This window comes from Miniopterus schreibersii, assembly GCF_964146895.1.
Source record: "Miniopterus schreibersii genome assembly, chromosome: 2".
In the NCBI taxonomy this organism is placed as follows: domain Eukaryota; kingdom Metazoa; phylum Chordata; class Mammalia; order Chiroptera; family Miniopteridae; genus Miniopterus; species Miniopterus schreibersii.
The window spans coordinates 86,285,867-86,313,142 of record NC_138102.1 but is presented as its reverse complement, the minus strand read 5'-3'; the positions used below and the strand labels follow the sequence as shown (position 1 = coordinate 86,313,142).

The following is a 27,276-nucleotide window of genomic DNA, read 5'->3' as shown; positions in this document are numbered from 1 at the left end:
TACATATACGAGATGTTTTAAACTTAAGTGTAATGCTTGAAAACTGGTGACTGAGAGTAGAAAATATCCAATCTAAATGAGGTCTTTAAATGTATCTATATTTTACAAATTACCCATTAAAAAGCTCTACCTAAAGGCATCTATATCAATGGCTCATGATCAAATAAGTATGACTTAAACTTCCTTAATGCCAACATTTTTTCAAATAAATACTTTTGTTAATGTTGTCAATGACTTCTTCAATGTCAGAGCTCTAAATTTGTAAGAATTACTCTTTTTAAAAAATATTTCCAGCTAATGAAATTATTATTATTAAACATTATTAACTATCATTGTTTTTTGGTAAACAAAGGTTATTATAACCTTAAATAATTTTACTTGTGCCAAAAATTTTTCATCATTACTTATGGGTACTTTGTTCTTTTCTCTTTACAGATACATTCAAATTCATTAGACTCAGCCCTAAACTCTCAACTATTTTATTAAACTACCTAAATCACAAATTATGTTTCCACTGGCCATTGCTTATCTAGTAACTTCATTTATACCACTGAGAGGCAGTGTAACATGGAAAGAACATAGGATGTGGAGTTAGAATATTAAGTTATGGGAACTAAATCACTCTCAAGCTTTGTGATCTTAAATTTGTTTAGCACTGTAAAAATGGCAAGATGAATGCCACTTATGTCACATATAAGGGGAGAGATTAAAGAGGACTATTTAAAAGTACTTTGTCAATTATGAGTTATCTTATAAATGTTAGCAATTGTAACCACTGTCTAAAATGAAATAATTCTCTGCCAATAAGACACACGGTATCAAGTTATCATGATCTACATAAAGATCAATTTAAAAAAGAACAAACTTGCTCAGCCAGGGTTGCTCAGTGTCTAAGTGTCAACCCATGAACCAAGAGTTCACCAGATCGATTCCTTGTCAGGGCACATGCCTGGGTTGCAGGCTCAATCCCCAGTGAGGGGTGTGCAGGAAGCAACTGATCAACGTTTCTCTCTCATCTGTTTCTATCTTTCTATCCCTTTCCCTTCCCATCTCTCTAAAAAAATCAATAAAAACATATTAAAAGAAAAAGAGGACAAACTATAATTTTGGGCGTATCTTCTCTAAACTTCTAATGTTGAGATGCACTATTACACTGGCTATCTAGAAAGAAAACAAACTTATCAAGTCGTGACTTGAAAATAAGTCATTAGTGAAACTATAATATTTTTTTCTATGTCCCTCATTAATATGCTTATGGATAAAATAAAGCAACACAGGTTGATTAACAGTGTGTGAGACAAATTTACAGATGGTAGAAAGACTATTATCAAAAATTTCTGATTAACAGATCATCACTAACTTTGGGCAAAAACTCTCTGTAAGGCTAGTACAAACATAACCTCAATAACCTGTAACGATGGCTTGTAAATCAATGCAAACATTAGATGCCTGTCTACTAAAAAACTGAAAGCATCTTATTTAATAACAATTGATGTGAAAGTCTCCAGACACTTCATTGACAGCAAACTCAGCTGTGTCTGATAGCATGACATGGTACTTAAATATAGTAGCACAGTGGCTAAAAGTCCAAGTATTAATGACAGGCAAACCTGAGTGAGAATCCTACCTCCACCAATTACTAAGACATGTGGGCATGTCTTACATTGGGCAAGTAAATCTGTCTAAGCTCCATTCTCCTCACCTTTAAAATGAGACATATAACAGTTTGAACCTCATAAGACTGTCATAAAGATAAAAGGGTATAATGCATATAAAGTGCTTAGCACTTTACCTAGAATATTTTAAGTAGTCAATACATTTTAACTATTATTAGTATTTTTATGATTCCCAAAAGTGCTGATGCAATCTGTGTCTAGATCAGTACCCAGATTGAAAGAAGCAATAAATCTGATACACTCTGTGATTGTCAGACCTCATAAACAAAATCCTATGTGCAGTTTTGGGCACCATATTTCAAGAATAATGCCAAACAGTATCATGCCCACATGACAGTAAATCTAGAAATTAAGTCATGTGAGAAAAGGCTGAGAGACTAAAATATTGTAGAAAAAAGTGAAAAAAATTCTACCAATTAAAAATTTGATAAGGAAACAAGGTATATGATAAAGAAACAAGGTAAAACTTCCATGTATTTCCAAGTATCAAATTAAGATGAACAAGAGGATGAAATCTCTAGTAACTCATGAACTCCATTTTTCAACCACTAATGTGTTCAAAAGGCTTAGATGATCATGTCACAAGGGATGTGCTAAGATGGGTGGGAAGCTAGATTTGACTGTTTTCTCAGATTCTTTCTCCATCTACAACTTTATGCATTTATAAGAACTACTATTTCCCCTGTGATTATTATGGCCACATTGTTTATCTGGAATCAGAGGACTGTACATTCCTGTTTTTAATATCATTTCTTCACCAGCACTATCCATTCCATAGCACCTGAAATCATTCTATGTCCATTTCAAATAATTTGAAAGTTCATACTTATCAGTATGTATTGATAACAAAGTCATGATCTTTTAAATAATTATATATTTTCTTTCTTTGTTATTGTTGACAGTGTTACAGATGTTTCCCATTTTCTCCTTTTTTGACCCCCTCACTCAACCCCCAGCCCAGCTCAGGCCTTCCCCACACTATTGCCTGTACCCATGGGTTATTCATATATGCATATGTTTTTTGGTTAATCTCTCCATGCCTTCCACATTCCCCAATATCTGTTATTCTGTCCAATGTATCCATACCTCTGGTACTTTTTGTTCATCAGTTTATTTTGTTCATTAGATTCCACATTTAAATAAGATCAAGTGATACTTTTCTTTCTTTAACTGGTTTATTTTGCTTAGTATAATAGTCTCCAGGTCCATCCATGCTTTTTCAAAGGGTGAAAGCTCCTTCTTTTTTATAGCTGTATAGTATTCAATTGTGTAAATATACCAGTTTTTTAATCCATTCTTCTACTGATGGGCACTTGGGCGGATTCCAGATCTTAGCTATTGTAAATAATGCTGCTATGAACATAGTGGTGCATATATTCTTTCTGATTGGTGTTTCAGGATTCTTAGGATATATTCCTAGAAGTGGGATCACTGGGTCAATCAGCAGTTCCATTTTTAATTTTTTGAGGAACCTCCACTGTTTTCCACAGTAGCTGCACCAGTCTGCATTCCTAACAGCAGTGTACTAGGGCTTCCTTCTCTCCACATCCTTACCAGCACTTGTTGTTAGCCAATTTATTAATGGTAGCCATTCTGGCTCTTATAAAATCTTCTATCAGGTTGTTACTCAACATTTGCCACTTGGTTACCTATTCCACCTACTTTAAAAGGCTTACCTAGAAGTCTATTGTATCCATTTGGGGTACCTACTAGGGTGCATAAATTCTCTAAAACATACCCAAGTTTTTAGAGTACATACACGTTTTCTTGGTTGGGCATATAACTTTTATCTGGATTTCAAAAATATAGCCAAACAAAAGTTAAGAGCCTCCAACCTAAACTATTAACATATTCCACTCTTCTTCTACACTGCTATTTATACTTATAGAATCCTAGAATCCTCTACATTACACATAATTTACCAATTGCATTTTTCTATCTTAAATATATTCTATGTTTTCCCACACAATTTCACACTTCTGTCCCACACCATTAGACTGCAAACTATAAAGAAGAGGATAATTCCCTTATATACATATACCTTTACATACTCCAATACTGTAACTGTTATCATTAAAATAGAACAAGCCAGGAAATTATGCAATCTAATTAATCTAATTCACTTCATCAAAATGTTCCACTGAAAACAAACAAATGAACAAAAACCCCCAAAATGTTCCATTGAGTAACTGATTATATGTTTTGCAATCCACTGAGATATATATATATATAAAGTAAAAATTCATTCATTATCAGACTTATCTCAAAGCCAGAGATTTGTGGGAAGAGACTGGATAGGAAAATACTACCATCATCCAAGCATGAAAAGATGGTAATTTGGATTGGAATGGTAAAGTGAAAGTGGTGAAAAGTGCATCAAATTCTGACTATACTAAAAAGGTAGAGCAAACAGAATTTGCAGAAGACTGGATGTGGGAGAAAAGTCAAAGATGATGTAAAGATTTTTGCCTTAAGCAACTGAAAGAATAGAGGTGCCATTCCTTAACACAGGAAAAACTATGTTTGGAGCAAGGTTTTTAATAACTATTAACTTATTAATCATCCAAGTAGTTATGCTGAAAAAGCAATTAGATAAACAAGTCTATAGTTTAGGTGAGAGGTTTGGGTTGAGACATAAATTTGAGAGTCATCAGTTTATACACTATTTAATGCTAGGAAAGTGGATGAAATCAATCACCAAAAAAGTGGATTCAAATGGAGATTAGATGTGGTCCAAGGACAGAATCTTGGGGAGGTCTGCATTAATTGGTTCTATGAATTTTGTAAAAAGATTACTTTATCTGTATACCTCAAGATTTTTTAAGTATAAAGTGAGATACTGAAGAAAGGGCTTTTTAACAGTGACTCACTGAAGCAAGTGAGTTTGATAATTATTCACGCACCATGTAAAAATCCCTTTCTTACCTATGTTCCTTCCTCCTTTCCTGTAACACTTATTGAGCACTGACAGGTTAAGGGCATACAACTACACTGACATGTTCAGGGGATACAAAGACAAGACACAACTCGTGCCTTTAGAGATACTTTAAGGAAACATAAGATACAAACAAATCAACTGTGTAATATATTTCAATAACTGCTCTGGAAAGTTATGCAAAATGCTTTTTAGGAACACAAAAGGTGTGTGTTATTGGGAAGAGTGAGCTGAATCTAGAGGGATCAATAAAAATTAGCCAAGAGGAGAAAATTTTAATAGTAAAAACTTAGATAGGCAAAGACATATTGAAAAAAACAGCAGAATGAAGGAACTCCAAATAAATCCTTACAACTGGTGAAAGTTGAGAACTTTCCATTCCAAATTAAAAGTTCCTCCTTTACTGGGTAGTAACAGGAATTTATTTTAGACCTGTATTTAAGAAAATTGTCTCTGGCATATGTGAAAAATACATTGATGGTGGGGAGGAGCATCTGGAAATAGGGAGGCCAGGTAGGAAGTAACAGAAGGAATCTACTTGAGAGATGCTCGGCCTAAAGTGAGACAATAGCTTTAGGAATGGACATGTCCTATCTTTTCTGGAATTCAGGTACTTTAACCAAGTTCAAAAATAGTCATCTGCTACTTACTTGAGACTAATTATAGGGCCATTTCATGTATCATAGAATTTTGAAACTTTATGACACTTGGTAGAAAGAATGAATTATTCTGAGTGTTGGGAAATGGAGTTCCAGAGAGCCAAAGACAATATTTAAATGTTACACAACTAATTACAAAGAGACCCATTATTAAAAGTCAGTTCTCTGACTTTCCAGATTATCACTCTTCCCTCAGGCTTATAGATGTTAAACATTTATTTTAAAAGAAAAAAAAAAAAGAAGAAACTGTGGAGAAAAACAATCTGGTAATGATTTTAGGGTGACATTACAATTTACTGATGTTCATGAGAAATCACAAGGTTACTGCTATGATGTTTTCATGTTATATGAGTCTTATTTTATATTTAGAATACCAACCAAAAAAGATATATAAGAAATAATTGAGTATTGTATTAACCTGCCCTTTGAAGAGAGAAATTTTTCAGCTCACTGACTGCCTATATAAATGCCAGGAGAGACAAAGGCAACAAAATTGCGGAAATGAGGGTATCATCAAAATTGCATCTTCTGTCAACTGGCCTTAAAATACTATACCCAGGACACTTGGAGCATAATAATAACTGGGATTTCAGTGGGTAGATATCACAGAAACTATGAAATGTAAAGGTTGACAGCTTTTTAATAAATTTGGCTCACATTTACCTATTAATCCTTTAAATAATATAATCAACACATTAAAAAAAACTAGAAAACTATAAGAACAGAAATTGAAATTCTCAGCAAAATTAATTCCAAGTTTAAAGAAATCAATGTAGGAGGATCCCATGAACTCTATTAAAACGTATCTTTATTATATACTCTAAATTGTCATCCTTAGCCTTGATGTCAAAAATGTTAGTGTTAAAATGTTAGAGAGAAATACCTAGCCTAAGCTTGTACTTTGGGTTTAATAATACAAAAGCTATCTATATTGATTTTTTTAGTCCTCTAATATTGACAACTTTTTTTAAATTTTAGAAATTTTCTTTCTCAGAGAATGATACACTTGGAAACAAGAATATTCAAGTCTGACGGGAGAAAATGCAGACTACTTTGCCTGAACATATCAAACCCAGGAATTTGAATACAAGCAGATTTACAAAATCCTGAGGGATCATGTAAGATAAATATTTATTAGCTAGAAAAGCAACAAAATCTATTTGTGAAATCCCATACTTACAACAATTTTCTAACCATAAGAATAGTTAAAATCTATGGAGAAGCATATTGTCCTCTGACTTTTTTTGGGGGGGGGATGTTGTCCATACTAAAGGGGAACCTCAAGAATCTCAGGAAAACCAAGACTGAGCTAAACCACAAATTCTCAAAAGATTAAAAACGTGGATATGTAAGAAATTTTAGTATAAAAGATAAAACTTAATTGGCGGTTTAGAAGAAAAGCATCACCACAACCTAAAAGTTACAAGGTTACTAATTCATAAAATATATAGCTCACCTAGAATATTTTATTTTATTTATTTATTTATTTATTTATTTATTTATTTATTTATTTATTTATTTATTTATTAAATTTATCTTTATTGATTTCAGAGAGAGGAAGGGAGAGGGAGAGAGAGAGAGATAGAAACATCGATGATGAGAGTCATTGATCGGCTGCCTCCTGCACGCCCCCGACTGGAGATCGAGCCCACAACCCGGGCATGTGCCCTGGCCGGGAATCGAATCGCGATCTCCTGGATCCTAGGTCGATGCTCAACCGCTGAGCCACGCTGGCTGGACAACCTAGAACATTTTATAAAGCATAGACCTATATAGAAATCTACTAAAAGAGAGTATTTGGGGAATCTTTAAAACTTGATTTATGAGTTCTGTGGTGAGATTATTAAGCACTTCTGTTAAAAATAAAACCATAATAAATATTTCTCTTTGCTTCATGGTAATAGAACATTAGAAAAGCTGTTATAGTTTTAAAATTATAGTTCCACTGTGCACACAATGTTTTCTCATTATACAACAATACTAGAGGATCTCTAGCATTTTCAGTGCTTTACAATTCATAAATAGACATTTGTTAGGGCCACTCAGTGTAATCAAAGATACCTAAATCTGCACAGATGATGATGAGAGGGAATGAAAGGAAAAGAATCAGCTCTTTCCATATATGCAGATGAGAATATTTCTGTATTTCATAATACAATCTGATGAAAGATTTTAAACTAAAAGAAAAAAGGGTCATTTTAGTTAGGTCATGATGTTTCTAAAATTTGATATTGTAGTTTACTTAATGAAAATGAACTTCAAAAAATAAACAATAAACTTCAAACCACTGAAATTCATCAATGCTCCATCCACTCCTAAGTGGTGAGAAGCACCCTATGGAGAACCTAAGTTAACACAATTCAAATCACATTAGTTGTTTCAGGAAGCTATTTCCAAATTTATAATCTAGAATAAGTATAAAGAATACATGTTTGCAATAGAACAAATAAATGATTGGCTAACAAAAGTAAAATCCTAAGTGATTTCCATGGGGATTGCACAATATTATTAAGTATGATTTAGTTATAAAGAAATGAAAAAATGAGTTTATAGCTATTTTTAAACTAAAAATAATGTGATAAATACATTATCAGTACAGTAAGACCCATGATAATTCTGTGTTTGAAACTGGTAATATTCAGGACTTTGCTTTGAAAGCCTATGATCTTGGATCCTATTTTCAAAAATTTGATCTGATGTTAAAAGATAAGTCATAACTTGGGTTTCAGACTTCAGTGTTTCAGAAATGTGTTTATATACTTCATAATGTAATTATAGCTATCTTAAAACAGATAAGGCAAATGGTAGCAATATTTTAGAAATATAATTGAAAAATGCAGTTGTCCAGAAGCACTTGTGGGTATGATGTCTCTGAAAAGCTGCTCAAAGCTCTAGAGTTTGAAGTTAAATTTTTGATATTGTCACTCTCAATCTATTGAATGGCTGACAGACAATCAAACCCTTCTGGCTGGCTGGCAGCTCATTTTGCTGGCAGGTGGCAAACAATTAGACACACCAATTTGTGCCTCCTGATGACATTAAAGCATGAAACTAAGTTGTATGCAGGGCCTAGTGATTTGTGTGAAAGCATTTCAAAAATAATACTCTTTGCCGTGGCAACTCATTTCAGACTGCCACCTCCCATTATGGCTTTGAGCAGTGAAGACGACAGACTTGAGTTACGTGCAGTGCAAGGCCACTTCTGTTCAATCCTTCATCTGCGCCCCCAGAGACCTCAATCCCCTCCTTTCATCAATATCACCTCATCATTTACATTTGATAATACTTGAGCTACTGCATATATTAACTACGCTGGAGACCCTTTTCCTAAAAAGAATTAAAATATGCTTTGTGCACTTCAATTTCATTTCTACTTATAAAATTTACACTAATGATTCCACTCCCATTGCATGTTGCACAAAAGCTCCGAAGAACAAATCAAATAGTTCAATTTTTTAAAGCAATATTCTCAAAAGTGTAATAAATTTTGAGTAGCTAAGAATATTGGCACTCAGGTGATTGCTTTGTTAAGGTTTATAGAACAAACTGTTCTAACAATAATCCAAAGTAAAAATGTTTTACTTAATCTTATTTTACTACCTTTTCTTGTGCAAATTACAAGAATTCTCTGTATTTACTGTTTTGTATTTTAACAAAATTTAAATATATAACAAAATTAAATGGAATGCAAACTTTCATTACTCTAAACTAAATTATCATAACATTTATTTATAGAATTATATAATTAAAGATACTTACATTCATATTTATATGCACTCATAAATGCACATACCCAGATATCCTGGGACCATAAACCAAATAGGTGAGATAGAGGACATTAACACGAAATGACATAGGAACATAGAAGATATCACATGAATGAACATCTGAATATTAACACAAACTATTTTAAAAAGAAATGTCTTTCTACATTTATAGAACCCTCCTTTTTCAGTTTTTTAAATTTTTGACACATAACACATTTTATCTTATATAAAAATTATTTGCAAACAGTTTTATCTCTATTACTCCTAAATACATAAAAGACAAAATATTTTATTCATCTTTATATCCTACATAATGACTAATGTCATTTATATCTTCACAATAGATTTTCAAGAAATATCTGTAGGACACTGGTTAAAATGTGTAAAGGCAAATTTAAATTTTGTTTTTATATAAAAAAGATAATCCATCCTAACTGAAAATGGCTTTCCTGCCACTCCTCTACTCCTAAACACCAAAAAATTACTGTCTCTAATGTAGACAAAACAGTTTGACGATTTTAGAAAAAGTAATATGGAATAGAGATTATAGTTTTACATTACAGGTTAAGAAACATTTGATTTCCTAACTTGATTCTTTCTAAAAAGAACTGCTTGCCAATCACTTCACATACATATATACGTTTTTATGTAGGAAAAAGTGTTTTGAACATTCAGAAGGTAAAAAAAAAAAGTATATAAACATAATTTGGAATATGTATCAAAGTTAAGTAATATTGTCAGAATTAATGACTATTCTAAAATATTTTTCTAATGCTGCATATGTTTTTAAATAGTAGAATATATTATTTGCACAAGTTCTTTGTTTCTAAAATATTTTACTCTTCTGTGACAAGTATAATGGAATAGAAAAACAAATTTTTGGTTCTCAATTAAAAGTTCCTTGTATGATTAACATCTGAATCTAAACAGATAGATGGGACCATGTTATAAATCGTTTACAACCTTAAAATGCCTTTCAGCAATATTTACTTTCCAATATATGTCTCAAAATATGGCTTTTACATGGATAATATAAATTCCATAAGAAAGATGATCACACATTTAAATTTTTTTTCTATACACTTCCATTTAAAACTCAAATTTGAATTTTATTATTTAAGGTAGGCTACTTAATATCCAACAATTATTATAGTTTTCATTATTATTATAATGGAATTTCAGAACCAGACTTTGAAGAAATCTGGCCTATCCACTCCCCATTTATATCCATAAAACAATTAAGTCCAAAAAGATCAAGTGACTTCCCCAGTGTAGTGTAGCCATTTGATGGTCGATTATAACCAGAATCTGAGTTTCTCTATTTCTAATTCAATGTGCTATGCCTTACTAAGAGTTAAATCAAGGTGGTCTGTCACTTAGACCTAATATTTTTAAATTAACACTCAAATGTTCCTTCCATGTATAGAGCACTGTAAATAATCAGTTCAGTATTTACCTGTCAAAGGAATGAAACTGCATAGGAAGAATAGCTTGCGCTTCTCTTTTCAGTGCTGGATCCGGGTATGGGATAGGATCAGGGCCACATTCTGCAATTTCAATTGGAGCAGCCACAAGACTTTTCAATATTTCCTTGACATTGATGCCTTTGGTTTGACTAATGCTAGATATGGATGGTGCAGGCTTCAAAATTTCACTGGGGTTCTCAGTTAAGCTTTCCTGTGATTTTTTCACTTCAGACGACAAAGTGGATAACAATTCACTCATGGCATCAGGGCCTGTACTAGGCTCTAATTCTGCCCCATTCAAGATGCTAGCCACTTGCTCTTCTCCAATTCCTGAATCTGTATGAGGAATAGAACTTTCTAGCTGAATTTCTTCACCGGGTGCTGGTGTTTCTTTTTCCTTTATAGTGTCTGGAAATGCAGCAGCTGTTTCTGTAAATGAAAGAAAATGGTTTAAATAAAAAGTAACAAGTGGAAACCCAATAATATTAATAAAATATTCTCACATATTAGAGAAAGTAAAACCTGTAACAAACAAAAAAATCTGCTATCTGGATGTGTAGGACAACTGGGTTAAAATATATTCATATATACCTGTATTTGTTCAATAACCATCAACAGACCCTGTTTCTTTAATAAATCATCTGGCATTTCAAAACTGGTATCTTTAAAAACAAGGACAAAGTTCCTATACAATTATTCATAACATCTTATAAATAATTATAATATGAAGTTCCCCCTTTATCCTTTCATTGCTAGCTAAAATATTTAAGATAATTTTTATACTTTTCTAATACTGTTCTTAAAATTATATCATTTTTATACCTTTTATGGTACTTTAATAACCAATATGTCTAATTAAAATATCCAAACTAGTTGAAGATAGCATTTTAAAGTTCCATAAACATAATATGTATAATTCTGAAGAGTTAAGTGTAAAAAGCATGTCAAATGATTAGTTCAAAATAATAGTTTAATAAGAAAATAATGATCCTCAAGAATTTAGCCTACATGTTCCTTTCTTCAAGAATTATTTTATGATACTTAGTTTTTTTTGAATAAAAACTTCAATTTATGAAAACTTAACTAGAAAACTATAGGTATTAAATACACATATAACATTACCAATTAAAATAAAGAGAAAAATATCTTTAAACTATTAAATTCATATTAAATCTCATTACACAAAGGTTAATATAATAAACTTCTCCATATAATAAAATGTTATCAAATTGTAAATGATGACCTTAAAAAGTTTATCTAATCTAGAAAATGATAAAGATAATAATAGATCTTAAGTAACTTTGAAGAAAACAAGTTACATGTAAATTATTTACAATACCTTCTTAGATTCTTAGTAAATGTTAGCTATTTACAAATAAATAATATCTTCATATTATTCAATAGTCCTAGTAAGCAATATTTAATTAAATTGACTTAGTAAGCAATATTTAATTAAATTGACTAAAATATTAATTTCTCACAGTTCAGTGTTATATTATTTTTCCTTGTATTTATTAAATAGGTTTTAGTTTTGCATATTTGTTTGATGTTAAAATTGAAATAAGAAAATATTAATTAGTATGATATGATGATAATATTTAAAAAGTGGGTGACCAACATGAAGAGTAGAATAGACCTATTCTTTGTTGATCATAAGACTAAAAATTAAAATAACTTCACAAAAGTTTTAAGAAGACAAATGATTTCAATAGTACTACTGGAAAAGCACTACAGAAAGAAAAATTTAAGAGGTAAAGATAACAGTTTGGCTGTTTTATAAAACCTTGTAAAAGAAGATTGAGACTTAGAATAATACCATTAGGAATAAACAGAAAGGGAAAGAATCAAGATGTTTATGGAATATCTAGCTTAATGAAAAAAAAGAATGGTGCTCTGCCACTAATTAAGAAAGCAAAAGAGGAATGTATTTGTTCAGAAAAATAATGAAAGGTTGTGAATCAATTAAGTATACAGAATCTCTGGTATATTTATATCTTCAGGTCAAGATAAGTATAGAATTATACTTCGGGATCATTTAAACTAAGGTGCTAATAAAAATTTTTGAAGTTTCAAAATAACAGGGATACAAAATGAGAAGATAAGTTGTTGAAAGCAGTTATTTCCACTATCAGTGATACTACTGAATTTATTTAGTACTTGTGTGCAACTACAGATAATATATTTTTGGACACAAAACAAAAAGAACTAAATAGTAGTAGTGATATTTCTGTGACAATAGGACCGAGAATGTAAACACAGAAACAAAATAAGAACCCTAACATCAAGAAAGAGTCAGTATCATGGTCACCAGCATGGCCAACTTTTCTTACAGAGTTTTATTATCAAAATGTGTAAAATCAAGTCTACCACTTAGTCTGACTTTAACTAATTTGTAGATTTCGCCTACAGTTTTCACTTTACCCTAATGTGATGTCTCAATATCTTTATTTATGGTGTGTTTTACATCGAGGTACATGAAAAATGTAAATGTTTCAAGTTTTATTAGTATAAAATATAAGCATTTTGCTAGCAAAAAAAATATCAGAGGAAATAAAATATTTAATTTGGTATCTACAGGTACCATAAAAATGATCTATCCATCAAATATAATTTTTTACTGTTTCGTTCCATTGATTCTCAATGGACCATTAAAATCTTTAACTCATTAACTAGATACTTAAAACTCCATTATAAATGTTAACCTCTCCATTATAAAATACAATGAAAAGTTTATTAAGTTTGAGCATTATAAAACTTTCAAATGAATCATCAAAATATTTACACAGTAATAAAAACCTTAGTTTTATTTTTACTGTGGCTGATAAAAAAGATTTCAAAAATGAAGCAGTAAATTGAATATTTCAGTAAGAATTCTATTCAAATAAATACATTTTGTAAAGCTTCCCTTGTGATCATGTCACACAGAAATAAAAATAAACACCAATGGAAAATTTTATAATAGCAATTATAAATTACTATTACTATAAAAAAATAGATGAATAGTCAAAAATCTTAATTTCCCATTATGCGTTAACATCTTTTACAGAACATGCATAAACATCAGTTGATAGCATAAACATCAGTATGTTTTATTGTGACACTAAAGTGCTTTCAGGATTTAACCCAAGTAACTTCAATAGGATGGTAAGCAATGGGAAAAAACGGGGGACATCCATAATACTTTCAACAATAAAGATAAATAAAAAAACCCACAAAAAAAAAAAAAAAAAAAACAGGAGAGAAAGAATAAATGTTTGCATCTGTGCAGGTTATATCAATGACAGTAGACCTGTAACTTTTCAATAGCCCCCATCAGTTTACTTAGGAGTATGCCATGTCAGTACACAAAGCTGAAACATTACTAGCCTAAGTGATCTTAACCTTCTCAGAAACAAGCAGTTGGAAGCCAGATGCCTCATTTTATTACTGTGCTTCATTGAGTCTAATTGAGTTCATCTAATAAATTTTGGGAAAATTATGGGGTTAAGTCCAGCAAATGACATGATTTCTACATGGTGGCCACATTTATCACATTCCTTTCTGCAAAAATCTTGTTTTACAGTGATTTATAAAGTATTTCAATATGTCTTATCTATTAAATTATTCATATTGCTATTTTCCAAACTAAATAAGGAATAACACGAAAGTAACAATCAGTTCCTTGTAGTATAGCACTAAATACTAAGATTAATTATTTTACTACAAATAGTAATACTAAGGAAACTAAATCACATTAGAATGATTTAAAATAAAACATTAAAATCTGTATATAACAACCATGTATATTTTGTTTATATTAAATCCAAAAATGTTAAGTTACATAAAAATTAACCTGAATTACAAAAAAAAATTCATAAAATTTTAAAAATCATTATTAAAGTTCATTTTATACAACAAAAGAATGCAATAAGCATTGAGTAATTATTTGCAATTAATTATATGCAATTCAAATTTTTTGTTTGCTACAATAAATGTATAAAAAATACAACTTCAGGAATTCAACATTATTACCAAAAACATGGCCATAACAGACAAAATTATAATTTAGAAGAAACCATTACGGGCCAAGAAGGTACTACCAACTGATGCTTTGACTATGATGTGTAGATCTGTATGAGTTTATTCTACATGGAGGGCTTTGAGCTCCTTGGATTGCACAGTAATGACTTTCATCAAATTGAGACTTTTCAGGCCAATATTTTATCAAATATTCTTTCTGCCCATTTTCTTTCTCTCATGTCTTCTGAAACTCTCATATGTGCATGTTGCTTCACTTGATGGTATCTAACAGGTCTCTGAGGCTCTCTTTATTTTTCTTCATTATTTTCTTCATTCTGTACCTCAAAGTATGATAATCACAATGTACCTTTCTTAAAGTATGCTGATTCTTTCTTCCGCCAAGTCAAACCTCCTGTGGAGCCCCTCTAATGAATTTTATATTTTAGTTATTAAATTTTCAACTCCTGAATTTCTACTTGGTTCTTTTCTATAATATTTCTTTACTTATACTCTCTTTGGTGAGACATCACACTCATACCTTTAATTCTTCAGAAAAAAATTTCCTTTAATTATTTGAGTATATATTTAATAGCTGGTTTAAAGTAACTATTAAGTCCAACATCAGGAGCAATTTCTATTGACTGTTCTTTTTTTTATCCTGTGTGTCAGCCTTACTTTCTTATTTTGTTGCATGTTTCATAATTTTTTTGTTGAAAACTAGACATTTAAAACATAAGACGTGTCAATTCTGTTTGTATATTGACTCTCCTGAACTAATTCTGTAAAATCTATATTCCTTGTCACCTGCAGCCACTGAAGTCTCTACTCAGCTCAGTGGTCAGCTAATAATTGGACAGATTGCCTTCAGTGTCTTGAACAAGTAAGACTTTTACTCATTGCCAGAGGCTCTATGTGTGTGTTGGAGCACACTTTCAACACAGTCTGTTTACAACTCTCCCTTACCCTTTACTTCCTGCTTGCACAGGGTCTAAATATTACCCAGAGGTAAGTGACTGGGACCTTCTCAGTTCTTTCCTGGACCTCAGTAAAGCCCCAGGGATATGAACATCTTATTCTCAGATCTTCCTTTTAAGTTTTTTGGTAAGGTTCTTGTTTGTCATGGCTAGTACTGCTACCTTAGGCAATTGCAATGTTAAAAATAAAGTTGCTGATAATTATTTCAAAAAATACTTTGGGAATAGGGCTTTACTCACCAAGCACGCACTGAACAGATAAAATAATAATGAGCCCTGTGAGTGGAGCTTTACCAGAGGGAGCTGCCAGACAGATCAAATAGTGAAAATGCCCTAAAATAGGACATTTTAAAACCTCTAAACCTAGTTGGCCTCCTTCCAGTGGCTACTAGATTGCTGGTGACCATTACCATGGTTGACTGGTTGCTAGTTTTCAAGGTTAATGCAGAGCTGGGGAGAGGAAGATGGCAAGAGGGCAAGTTAAGTCTCCACAAAGCTTGATATTCTCATAAAAATCTGCAGTTTTTCTTGATTTAACAATCTTTGGATTGCTGCAAGGTTTTGATTACTTTCCAGAGAACTGAAAAAGGGATTGTTAAATAATTTTTGCCAATGTTCTCACTGCTTTTATGGAGGAGGAGTTTTTTGGAGGTCTTTACTCTTCCACAAGTCAAGCCTCTAAATGATATTTCAGCTCCAAAATTTAGGACAGTTCCAATTTGTACATTTCTAACAAACAGAAATTATAAAATATTCACATATACATGTTTTGCTCTTCTCTTGCCTTATCTTGTTCATACTTTTTCTTTTTTCAAAGAAAAAAAATACATCATGTGTTTCTCCAATGAAGGCAACCAATAGCACTGATAATAAAATGCCAGCATATATGTCTAAAACTTTTCTTGAGTTGCAGAGAAACAAAAACAGCCAAATATGATATAACACTGTTAATATCAATTAAATAAGCCAAAAATTGTATTTTATAGAGGGGTGGGCAAAAGGATGTTTAGAGTTGTAATACAAATACAATAATAAATAATAATACAAAAATAAACTATTTGCATATGCACAACTGTAAACCTACTTTTGCCCATCCTCATATATGATTAAGAATTTAGGGATTAAAATTAAGATTGTTTTACTTTCAATCAAGACGTATTTATGATTTGTGAGGCAGGATGAGCCATTTAACTTTTCTCAGCCTTATTCATAACAACAGCACATACAGTACATAGGTGCTGGGATGATTAAAGAACATAATTCATGAATAGTATCTAGCATAAAGTAATGCTACTATAAGTTTTTCTACCTGTTGCTGTCATCGATTTTACTGTTATCACTACCATCATCATCACTATAATCATATCTTACATGAAAATAGAGCCCAATTACTCTATCAGTTATTCTCTCTGCTCGTCATTTTCTGTCTCTTTTCTCTAGCTTGGCCCATTTATCTGCAGACCAATATATCTTATCCTAAAAAAAATGACCTCTCAACCCAACCTCCTTTATAAGCTAGCCCTTAAGCTATTCTGGGTATTTCTCCTTCCTTTCTGAAGGGAATATGGCATAATGGAAATATGGGAATATAATCAAACTGATCAAAGTTCCAATTTGGGCTCCACAACTTACTAGTTTTCCATGTTGCTTAGATAAATTAGTTACACTTTCAGAGTAATAGGAACTTCACTTGAAAAATGTAAATCTTGAATATGCTGTGAGGATTAAGAAACTTATCAGGCTATCACTTGTATTATCCTTGCTAGATTCAGCTTTCCAAAGAATTAAAAGATTCCCACAAACACCTCAAAATTCACACATCTAGATTTCTATTTCCTTCTGCAGGTTAGTAAAGTTTTCAGACATTATTTCTTCAAATAAGATTCCTACCCCTTTTTCTTTCCCTTCTGGGAGGCCTATAATGAAAATGTTATCCTGCTCAATGTTGTCCCATAAGTCTCTAAAGCTATCTTCACTTTTTTAAAAAAAAGTTTTTCTTTTTGCCCCTCTAGGGTGAGTTCCATTGATCTTTTTATATGCTTCATATAGTGTGCTATTGAGCCTCTGTAGTATATTTTTCAGTTCAATTATTGCATTCTTCAGCTCTGTCACTTCTATTTGGTACTTTCTTATATTTTCATTTTCTTTGTTGAAGTTACCACTGTATTCATCCATTCTTCTCCTCACTTCAATGAGCACCTTTATGACCAATATTTCAAACTCTTTATCAGGTAAATTACTTATCTACATTTCATTAAGGCTTTTTTCAGAGGTTTTATCTTGTTCTTTCATTTAGAACATATTCCTCCCTTTCTTTATGTTCCTTGACTCTCTGTGTTAGTTTCTATACAGTAGGTAAAACCACCATCTCTCCCAGTGTTGAAGGAGTAGCCTCATGTAGGAGATACATCTTGTCCTTCAACCCTGCCCAGCACTTCATCATCTCTCAAACCATTGTTACTGTACAAGCAGCAAAATCCATGTTAGACTTTTGACCTACAGAACTGTAAGATGTTAAATGTATGTTGTTTTAGGCCAGTAAGTCTGTAGTAATTTGATATGGAAGCAATAGGACACTAATATAATATGCCCCTCTGCTTAGTTTAAAAATCAGATCCTTAATACAGTTTACAGGCCCTATGTAATTTGGTTCCTGCCTACCTATCTAAACTCATGGAATACTTCTAGTTCCCTTGATTATTTTATTCACCCATATGTCCCCAAAATATGCCAAGGAATTTCTCAAAATCTGCATTTACCTTTTCAAGAATGTGCTTCCACTGTCTCCATTCTTTTACCAAATTAACTGAATTCATCCTCAGGTTCCCAGCTAAATGTGACTTCTGTGATGTCTTTCCCAACCCCAAATTAAGTTAGGTTTCCTCTTTTGTACTTTCTCCTAATAGTATGTAATTTAATTTCTTAGAATGCACATACCTTGCAATGATATATGCAAGTGTGTGCTTTGTAAAAGTGTACCTCCCTTGCTAGAATGTTAGCTTCATAAGGATAGGAACTTCTTGTACACCCTTATATATCCCAAGTACCTAGGATGTAATAGTAAATCATTCATTTATTCAGCAAATATATAATGAAGGAATTGTAAAGTAAACTGAAAAAAAGGCAAAATGAGAAGATAAAAAAAAGAAAGGGAGAGAAGAAGGGAGAAAGAGAGGAAAGGAAAGAGAGAAAGAAAGAAAAGACTTTCTTGGTACCTTTAGAACACTAAAAATAGATATTGAGAAGTTAATATTTTTAAAAATAAGTGCTATGAGTAACTGGATATGATTTTCAACTGAAATACATAATATATTCAACATCACTATCCAATAAAAATTCTATATTATATTAATGATAGTGTACTTATAAAATAAATTATAATGCACCCATATAATAGATTCCAATAGACCTATTAAATATAATTCCAAAAGCAAGAAAAAATAACAAACTTGCAATATTGAAATCCTTAGTGTTAGTTTATAATATAAAAATTTGTTTAATAAATATTAACTTTATTTTTCAGTATACAACAAAGAAAAACTGAGCAGTAAAAATATTTATATATAAATGATCTATTGTTTTTTCAATAAGATGCAACTCTGAAACTAAAATTACTAGATCAAGGGTTATGGATATATTTATGCTAAGTAAAGTACATATATTTATATTCTCATTTTTCAAAATTTTGCCTAATTTGCAAATTATGGTACATTTTTGTTTCAATACAAACTTATTTGATTACTGGTAGAGTTAACTAATTTTTTTCTTACTTGTACTGTATATTGCCCTTCTTTTGTTAGTTGTTTGGTATTTTCTACATTTTTCCATTAGTGTTATGTATTATTTTAATTGATATGTAAGAGCTTTCACTCATTAAGGTTATTCACTTTTATAATATAAATGTAAAAGTTTCTCTATTTGTATTTGTTCTTTAATTTTGTTAATATATACAGACATATAAAACTTTTATTTAGTCATATTTTTTACTTTAGAACTTCAGTCTTTGATGTTATGATTTAATCACTTTTTCTTATATATTAATTTAAATCTTCTTAAATTATGTTTAGTTTTACCTTTAAATTTTAATACAGGTTAAACTTATTTGGCATATTACAAAACAAGGATATGAATTTTTCAATTGGTTACCCTATTTGGTAATCCCCACACCATTTGCCAAATGATCTTTCCTCATCCAGCTGATTAGAAAAGTTATATTTATAATAATAAAATATACAAACTCCAGTCCATGTATAGACTGTTTATGTCATATGTCTATTCTTGTAACAGTATCATATTCTCTTAATTATTTTATTTCCTGTGTTAATCCTTTCCTTGATTATCAGTTGTTAGACAAAAGACATAACATATTTATTTATAAGTTCGCCTACATATTAACTTTCTTCTTATTAAGCTTAAAGTGAAGTAATTAACATAAATCTTCTACAGTTTCCAGGACAAGTTATCAATGGAAGTTTCTTGTGTCTGGTTTTCGTGTACATTTTATGGCTACCATCAATACTGAGCTTTTTAAAAAACTGTTCAGCTTTCTCACTGACTTACTCATTACCTTAAAAAATATTTACTATCTCCACTTCTAAGTGCCAGTCAAGGTCAAGGGGGTTACCTTCTTGAAGTATACATTTTAATAAACAATTAGACAAATAAACAAATTGCATAACTGCAAGAAGAAAAATAAAGAAGATGCATGATAGAGAACAGGGTGGCCAAGGTGGAAGCTATTTAGCTAAGTCAGGGAAGACCTCTGTGAGGAGGTCACCTTATGCAGATACCTGAAGGATAAATAAGATAACTATACAAAAAACAGGAAAGAGAGAGAACCAAAATTCAGGAACAAAATACAAAGATCACACAGCAAGAAAATGCTTGAAATGATTAAAGAACTAAAAAGGAATCTGACTGTAACATAGTCTGATTAACATAGCAAATGGAAGAATAACGTAAGATAAAGTTGGAAAGGTAGCCAGCAGTGAGATTATCCAGGACCCATTTGATATTTTACTCTAAATGATACTAGAAAAATTTAAGTCAAAATGGGACATAATCTCATTTATGTTTTTAAATAAAATGCAACAAAACTAGAAAGAATGATCAGTAGGAGAAGAGATAAGAAAACCATTTTGGAAGCAATTGCAGTAATCCAGGTAAATTAGAACTAAAGTAGCCTTGCCAGTATAAGCTTAGACATTTTAACTTTGTCCCAAAATTATAGAAAACCTTTAGAAAGAAAAATGATTTTATTATATTGGTTATATTACATATTATAAAATATTATATCAACATATATTAAATAGAAATTATATTCCATTACATTGCTTTTTAAATTACATACTGGTGCTATTTTTAAATTTTTCATCAATTAATAGACTAAATGACCACAGAGAAGTCCAATGAAGAAACTGGCAATACTTAAAGTAGGGATAAGACCTTGAAATGAGGGACTATCAAGGATTAAAAAGAAGAGAGAACAAGGCCAGAGAGCTAGTTCAGAAATTTTTAAAAGGATCAATAACGAGCTGCAAGAAGGTAGTGAAGTGTGAAGGAGTTATCATGCTACCTGTGAAAAATAATTTTTTTTAAAGTACACAAAATAAAAGCACAAATATTTTTTTATTATTTGACTCCACTGAACAAAGATAACATTGGGGGGGAAAATAATTGTAAAAGCTGTCCATGATGTTTACTGAAAGTGTACCTACACAAATGTTTTTATACTTGTAACTGTTTTCATTACACATCATAGCTAAACAAAAAGTTTTAAGCAAAGATCCCGAAAAGAAATGACTACATAAGCACTTTGAACAAACATTGATAATATAAATATTTAATGTTTATAATGTGACCATGAGCTTTTTGCTTATTAAACTTAATCTAATCCAAGTTGAACCAGCAATAATGTTACTCAAGGGAATAACATAGAGCTAACCTGTTTTTATTTAATTAACATGCAGAGTGGAGAGAGCAGTGTCACAGAGGTATGCTGATAGAACGAAAACTCAGCTTAGAATATTCATTTTACACTTTTATCCAAAATGAAATTAGAAATGCTATCTCTTCAAAACATACCATTAATGCTCAATTTCCAGTTCCAGTAATTTATTCTGCATAGTTACAATCACATATAAATTGCTTCACTGAAAGAAATAGTTCCAGTTCCATGAATTTCTTATGTATGAATCTTCTTTTAACAGAAAATAAAATACAAAAACATTCTAGCAAATACATAAAATGACAAGAGCTAACTTTTAAGGATGAACAAAATCAAGTTTGTTCTTAAAGGTCAGGATAGTTCACTGACAATTGTTATTAAACAATGAAACATGTCATAGAAATTGTGTACTTCCAAGATTCTAACTTTGATTTTTGTCCTCTGACATTTTCTGCTAGTAAAAAAATAAAAAGTTGTAATCTTTCTTTGTTTGAAAGTACTACGTTTGTTAAAAATATTTTACATGTCTGACAAAGAAGCCAGTCCTATTAAAGAGTAGAATCCAACTGACTTTTTACCTTGTGAAAAGACTTAAGAGTTGACTTTGCAGTTCTAATATCATCAACAGAATTTTCCTCTCAATAACCATTGTCCCGCAGCATGGAATCACAGTTACATATAATCAGCTTTCATATTATCACATAATACAGAGAATAACAGAATATTTACCATATCAACCTAAAAGTACTTCAAAATTTTATTATACCACTAATACCACTGTGCAGGTCAGCTAAAATTGTTTTCATAACAAAATTTTCTTGATAAAGAAAGTAGTGCATTGATATTTTGATATAAGCTTAGTCTAGAATATTTCCAGGTCACTACAGTAAAGCCTTTGGAATATGCTTATATACAACACAAACTCCAGAGGACATTTAATTTAATTGAATCTAATCTTACTTTATACAATTCAGAGGAATGTGCTTATAAGAAATATAGCTAATAAATGTTTCCTTTATTTCATTATGATACTTAAAGGTTGCATATTTATAAAAAATATCTGTGCATTCATTAAGTTATAATAAAACCTATTCTGCTGTTTTATTTGTTCTATAAATTGGTCTTCCATAACTTTAGCCAATGTATGGAGTACACTAAACTACGGTATCACCTGGAGCTCAAGTCCTCTCCAAACTCACTCAGTTCCTTGCTGTTGTAGGCTAAAGTCTCCCACTTTTTTTGCTGACTATTAGTCAGGTGGTGCTCTCGGTTCCTGCAAGCTGATGTCATAGCTTTGTCCTGTGGTAATCTTAATGTTAGCAATGTCAAATTCCTCTCACACTGTTCTGCAACCATCCAGAGAAAACTCTCTGCCTTTACAGAACTCCTGTGTTTAGGTCAGGGCTACCTGGATAATCATCTTTAAAGCAACTGTCATATAGAAAATAACCAGTCACAGGAGTAAAATCCATCATTTTAAGTGTCTCAGGAATTATACAGGGCGTGTACACAGGAAAATCTTGGGGATGAGACATAGGGGTGAGAATTCGGCCTACTGCAATCCTTTGTTCTGCAGAGACAATTCTCATGTTAATCTTACCCAGACATCATTTTGGCTATTTAAGTTTTCATCTCTAAAACTTCCGATTGGTTCTTTTTAAAACTCTTCATTTTTCTCCTCATTTCGTTCACTTTTTTTTTTTTAGATTGAAAAACATCTTGTACATACTTGATAATAGCTGTTTGAATGGCTTTATCTAGTAATTCCGACATCTCTGTCCTTTCTGAATCTGTTCCTATTGACTAATTTTTTTGCCTCCTGCTTATTCATCACATTTTCCTGCTTCTTTGCATGTTTAACAATTTTTATTAGATGTTTAACATTGACCTTTATGTTGCTTATTGAATAATTGTTTTTATATTTCTTTGAAGAGAGTTAGAACTTTGCTCTGATAGAAAGTTAAGTAACTTTAGATCAGTTTGATGCTTTCAAGACATCTTTTAAGCTTTTTTCTTGTGAATCTGGAGTAGCCTTCATTTTAGGGATAATTTAGTCCCTCTACTAAGGTGTGATTCTTCTGCGTTCTCTAATAAATGCTACCACAGTACATATTAGCCTACATATATACTCAGGTATCCTTAATTTGCAGATGGTACTTAAAAATGTAATGGAATATAAATATAAAAGCTATATTTTGCTCTCATTAGCCAGGTATAAATACAACATGTATTTCCATGAAACCTAAGGTATATACTTGTTTATAACAATAGCATTATGGATATTTATTATATAACATGATGAAATAAAAATACTCAAACAGGTCAGGAGACAAGGTCAATATTACCTTTGTAAAATGAGTGGGCAAAGCTCTGCTCAGGAATTAACTTGGCAAGGAATCCATGGTTCAAAGTTGGATGAGGGATAGATGGTATGACCACAACTGTGAAGAAAATCATGGAATCAAATTTGAGCCAGCATGTAACAGCATGAAACATGGTCAATAATAAAACATGACAATTTTATATTACTGCAACATGCAAACAGTACTAGCAACAAAAACTACATCTCTGGGGGAAGGAAAATGTTTATGTATTAAGAGAAAGAAAATATAATAAGTAGTTTAAGCAACAGACACAAACATATACAAACATACACAAAAATCATAACTGGTTTTAGTGAACTGGCAATTCACTAATATATTGCTTATTTTATACATATATGACTGATGGGAGTGCATTAAAATAAAGAAAAAGAGTTAAGATAATAAAGTTTTAGTATTTTAAATGGTCAAAAGATACAAAATGCAATGGTAAAATAATGTTTAATTTGAATAACAAAGTTAAAAGAGTATACTATAATGAAATATGTTTATGAGTTTAATATAAATATAGCATGCAACAGCAAAGTATTATAGCTTCCACATAATCCATACTTCCACAACAACAATAAAAGGTAAATGAGATATGATATGCTATTGAAAACAAAATACAGAGATTTGACCACTAATTTCTAAGCACTTGTTAAAATATCCATTTTATTTATATGTCATACACATTTATTTAGCAAAGACAATTTCAACTACAAATTAACCAAGTGGTACATGAAATAACCACTGGGTTACCAAAGTTACAATGCAAAAAAACAGGGAAACAATTTTCATATAAACACCTAGCCTGAAATGCAATTGGTAGGAGGAACCCCCTGATATTAAAATACTAGTTGCCAGAAAATTTCAAGCATGGTAGACAAAGTTGATAATACAAAAATTCCTACATGGGTATTTTCTATAGATAAGAAAGACAACATGAGACAAAATGAAGATGGTTCATTGTTTTCTATGTCTTTGATTTTAATTGAAGCTACTTTGCAGGTATAAAGTTTAGAATGTATGTTTGCTTATTATGAATCTCTGATAGAATATTGATATTGAATATATAAATATTTTGAATATAAAATATATGAAATATAGAATATTGATACTTAGACACTAAAATAACTACATAGGCAAAAGAAAGAAAAGGAAGGCAGGCAGGCAGGAGAAAAGGGAAGGAAGTGAAAGAAGGAAAGAAAGAAAAAGAAAGGCTATCTTTGAACTTGGTTATAAAGATTACATTTTGGCTTAGCCTTGGTCTTGTACTACTCTATAAGAACTTCCTAATTTCATGTTTATAAAAAATAAAAGTAATATATTTAAAATATATGAGTTACTTGCATATAAAATAGTATTGTAAATGATATGTATTAAGTGTAAAACATTAAAACCAAAACTGCACTGATAAATGAGAATATAGCAAATATCATGGAAACACCATTCAGACATTTTTGATGAATTAAATAATATTAAATTGGCCTTTATATGCCAATTTATAATTTATAAATATTTGAGGAAATTATGAATAGAATTAGTTTAAATCTGGATATAAAAATAAAATTAAAAGAGGCAAATGATAATGGAAATTAAAATAATTTAAAAAATATTAAGTACCTGTACTTGTTGGTGAATTTATTTCCTGTCTGATGTTTCTACCTGGTTGGCTTCCAGTTCTTGCAGTCTCTCGCTGGGGTTCTAATATGTCACGATACTTGGAAACCATCAGAACCGAAATGAAGTAAACAACAGCTAGAGCTAAGAACTGGGCCTGCTTGCTATCATCCTGTGTAAAATGAAAAGGCAATTTTGACATACAAAAATTTTAAAGTGAAAGAGGCAGAATACAAGGAACTATTCTTATTTCATTTTCTTTATGGAGGCAAAGTATGACATTAAACTTTTATTAAAACTTGTTAAGTATATATTATAATTCAGTAATTATCATTTAAGTATAAATACAAACTCCAGGAATATATCATCTGAGTTATAGGTCAAAATGTAATTTCAAAATAAAGTTAAAATTTTGCTGAATATGCCACAAAACTATTCTTTGTGCTTTTCACCATTATCTATTACTTCCAAAACAGAGTATGTATGTTTAAAAATATGTAGATATATGCAGTATGCAGTATGTATATTAAAATATGCAGTATATATATTAAAATATGTACAAGGTTGAGGAGAATAATTAAATACCACAATTATAAAAACAGAGTTTCAAATGTTATAACTAAAAATTAATACAATAATGTTACAATTGGACTATATATATATTTCTGACATATTACTATCTGAGCAGGACACTATTAATACACAATAGGGGATATAAACAATGGGGAAGAATAAAACAAATTTTATACAAGCTCAATATGAGCTATAAGGGTGAAGGCCAATGCAATCTTTATCTGCAAAAACACATTAAAAAGAAGTAACAATCTCACTATCCTGCACTGGAAAAATAACCACTAAAACACTGTCAATACTGATGCTCCTAACTTCAAAAGCTCAATAACAAAATGAAGTTCTTCCAGAGGAATAGAGCAAAACAGTAAAAGGTCTGGAAGAGATCAGCCTAGTTTGGGTAAAGAGATAAGTTTTAAAAAAGCATCTTGCAATCCAGTAGAGAAGATAACTTTATAATAAGTGTGCTTTGCAAAAATATAAGCAGTGCATACCTTGAAAGCTGCATCCAAAAAGCCTAGATAACCATCTTATAGGGAAAAATTGTTGAAATGAAGAAAGAAAATGGGGGAAGAAAGTGGAGGTGGAGGTGGAGGAGGAGGAGGAGGAGAAGGGGGGGAAGGGGAGGAGGAGGTGAAGAAGGCTAATTTATGTGACCCGTATGAACACTTCCAAATTAGACCATATCTAAATAATCAAATATAAATGGTTATAAAGCCTTTTTCTAAGCAAGGTAAAAGTGATACTTCAAACCAAAACTTCAATTACTATGCCCCACAGAGAACAGGTGGAAATTAGTGTCATAAAAATAAGGAAAACAAATATGCATTAAAGTCTAGTTACTCTATTAATGGGTTCTTTATATTTATTACTTCACTGAAGTACAATATGAACAAAAGTAAAAATTTATGTGCACTTGTCAGAACAGAAAGTAAAAAAAAAATTTACTGATAATTTAATACTATGAAACAAAATTAGTATAGCTAATGGAGAAAATGACCAAAATAGATTACATTTGTCCTGGAATATGAATTTAGTATTTCAAACTCTGTGGGTGACAGCTTTTTCATGAAGTGTTTAAAATGTATACTCTTTTCTGATTAAATAGATACATAGAAAAAGGGGGGTGGGGAGGATAAAGCTTAAATGGTTATTATAAAGTATATGAATACAATCAAACTAACAAAAGATACTGACCAAGAATAAAGAATAAATGTGAACACAGCTCAATGTGTGATATTTCATAATAGTCCATGACACTTTTTATTTCCACCATTGGAAACTCAACACCAAGCAATTA

General features: G+C 31.0%; 1 protein-coding gene across 1 annotated transcript in view; it reads right to left on the bottom strand.

Annotated features, from left to right (window-relative positions):
• NBEA (neurobeachin) overlaps nucleotides 1-27,276 on the bottom strand; it is an 817,699-nt gene that overhangs the window by 516,445 nt on the left and 273,978 nt on the right. The window contains exons 28-30 of the mRNA XM_081128332.1: nucleotides 25,410-25,578; nucleotides 23,769-23,864; nucleotides 10,494-10,932 (exon numbers count right to left, since the gene is read on the bottom strand). Coding sequence (XP_080984458.1) covers nucleotides 10,494-10,932; nucleotides 23,769-23,864; nucleotides 25,410-25,578 — 704 coding nt within the window. The remainder of the gene's footprint in view (nucleotides 1-10,493; nucleotides 10,933-23,768; nucleotides 23,865-25,409; nucleotides 25,579-27,276) is intronic.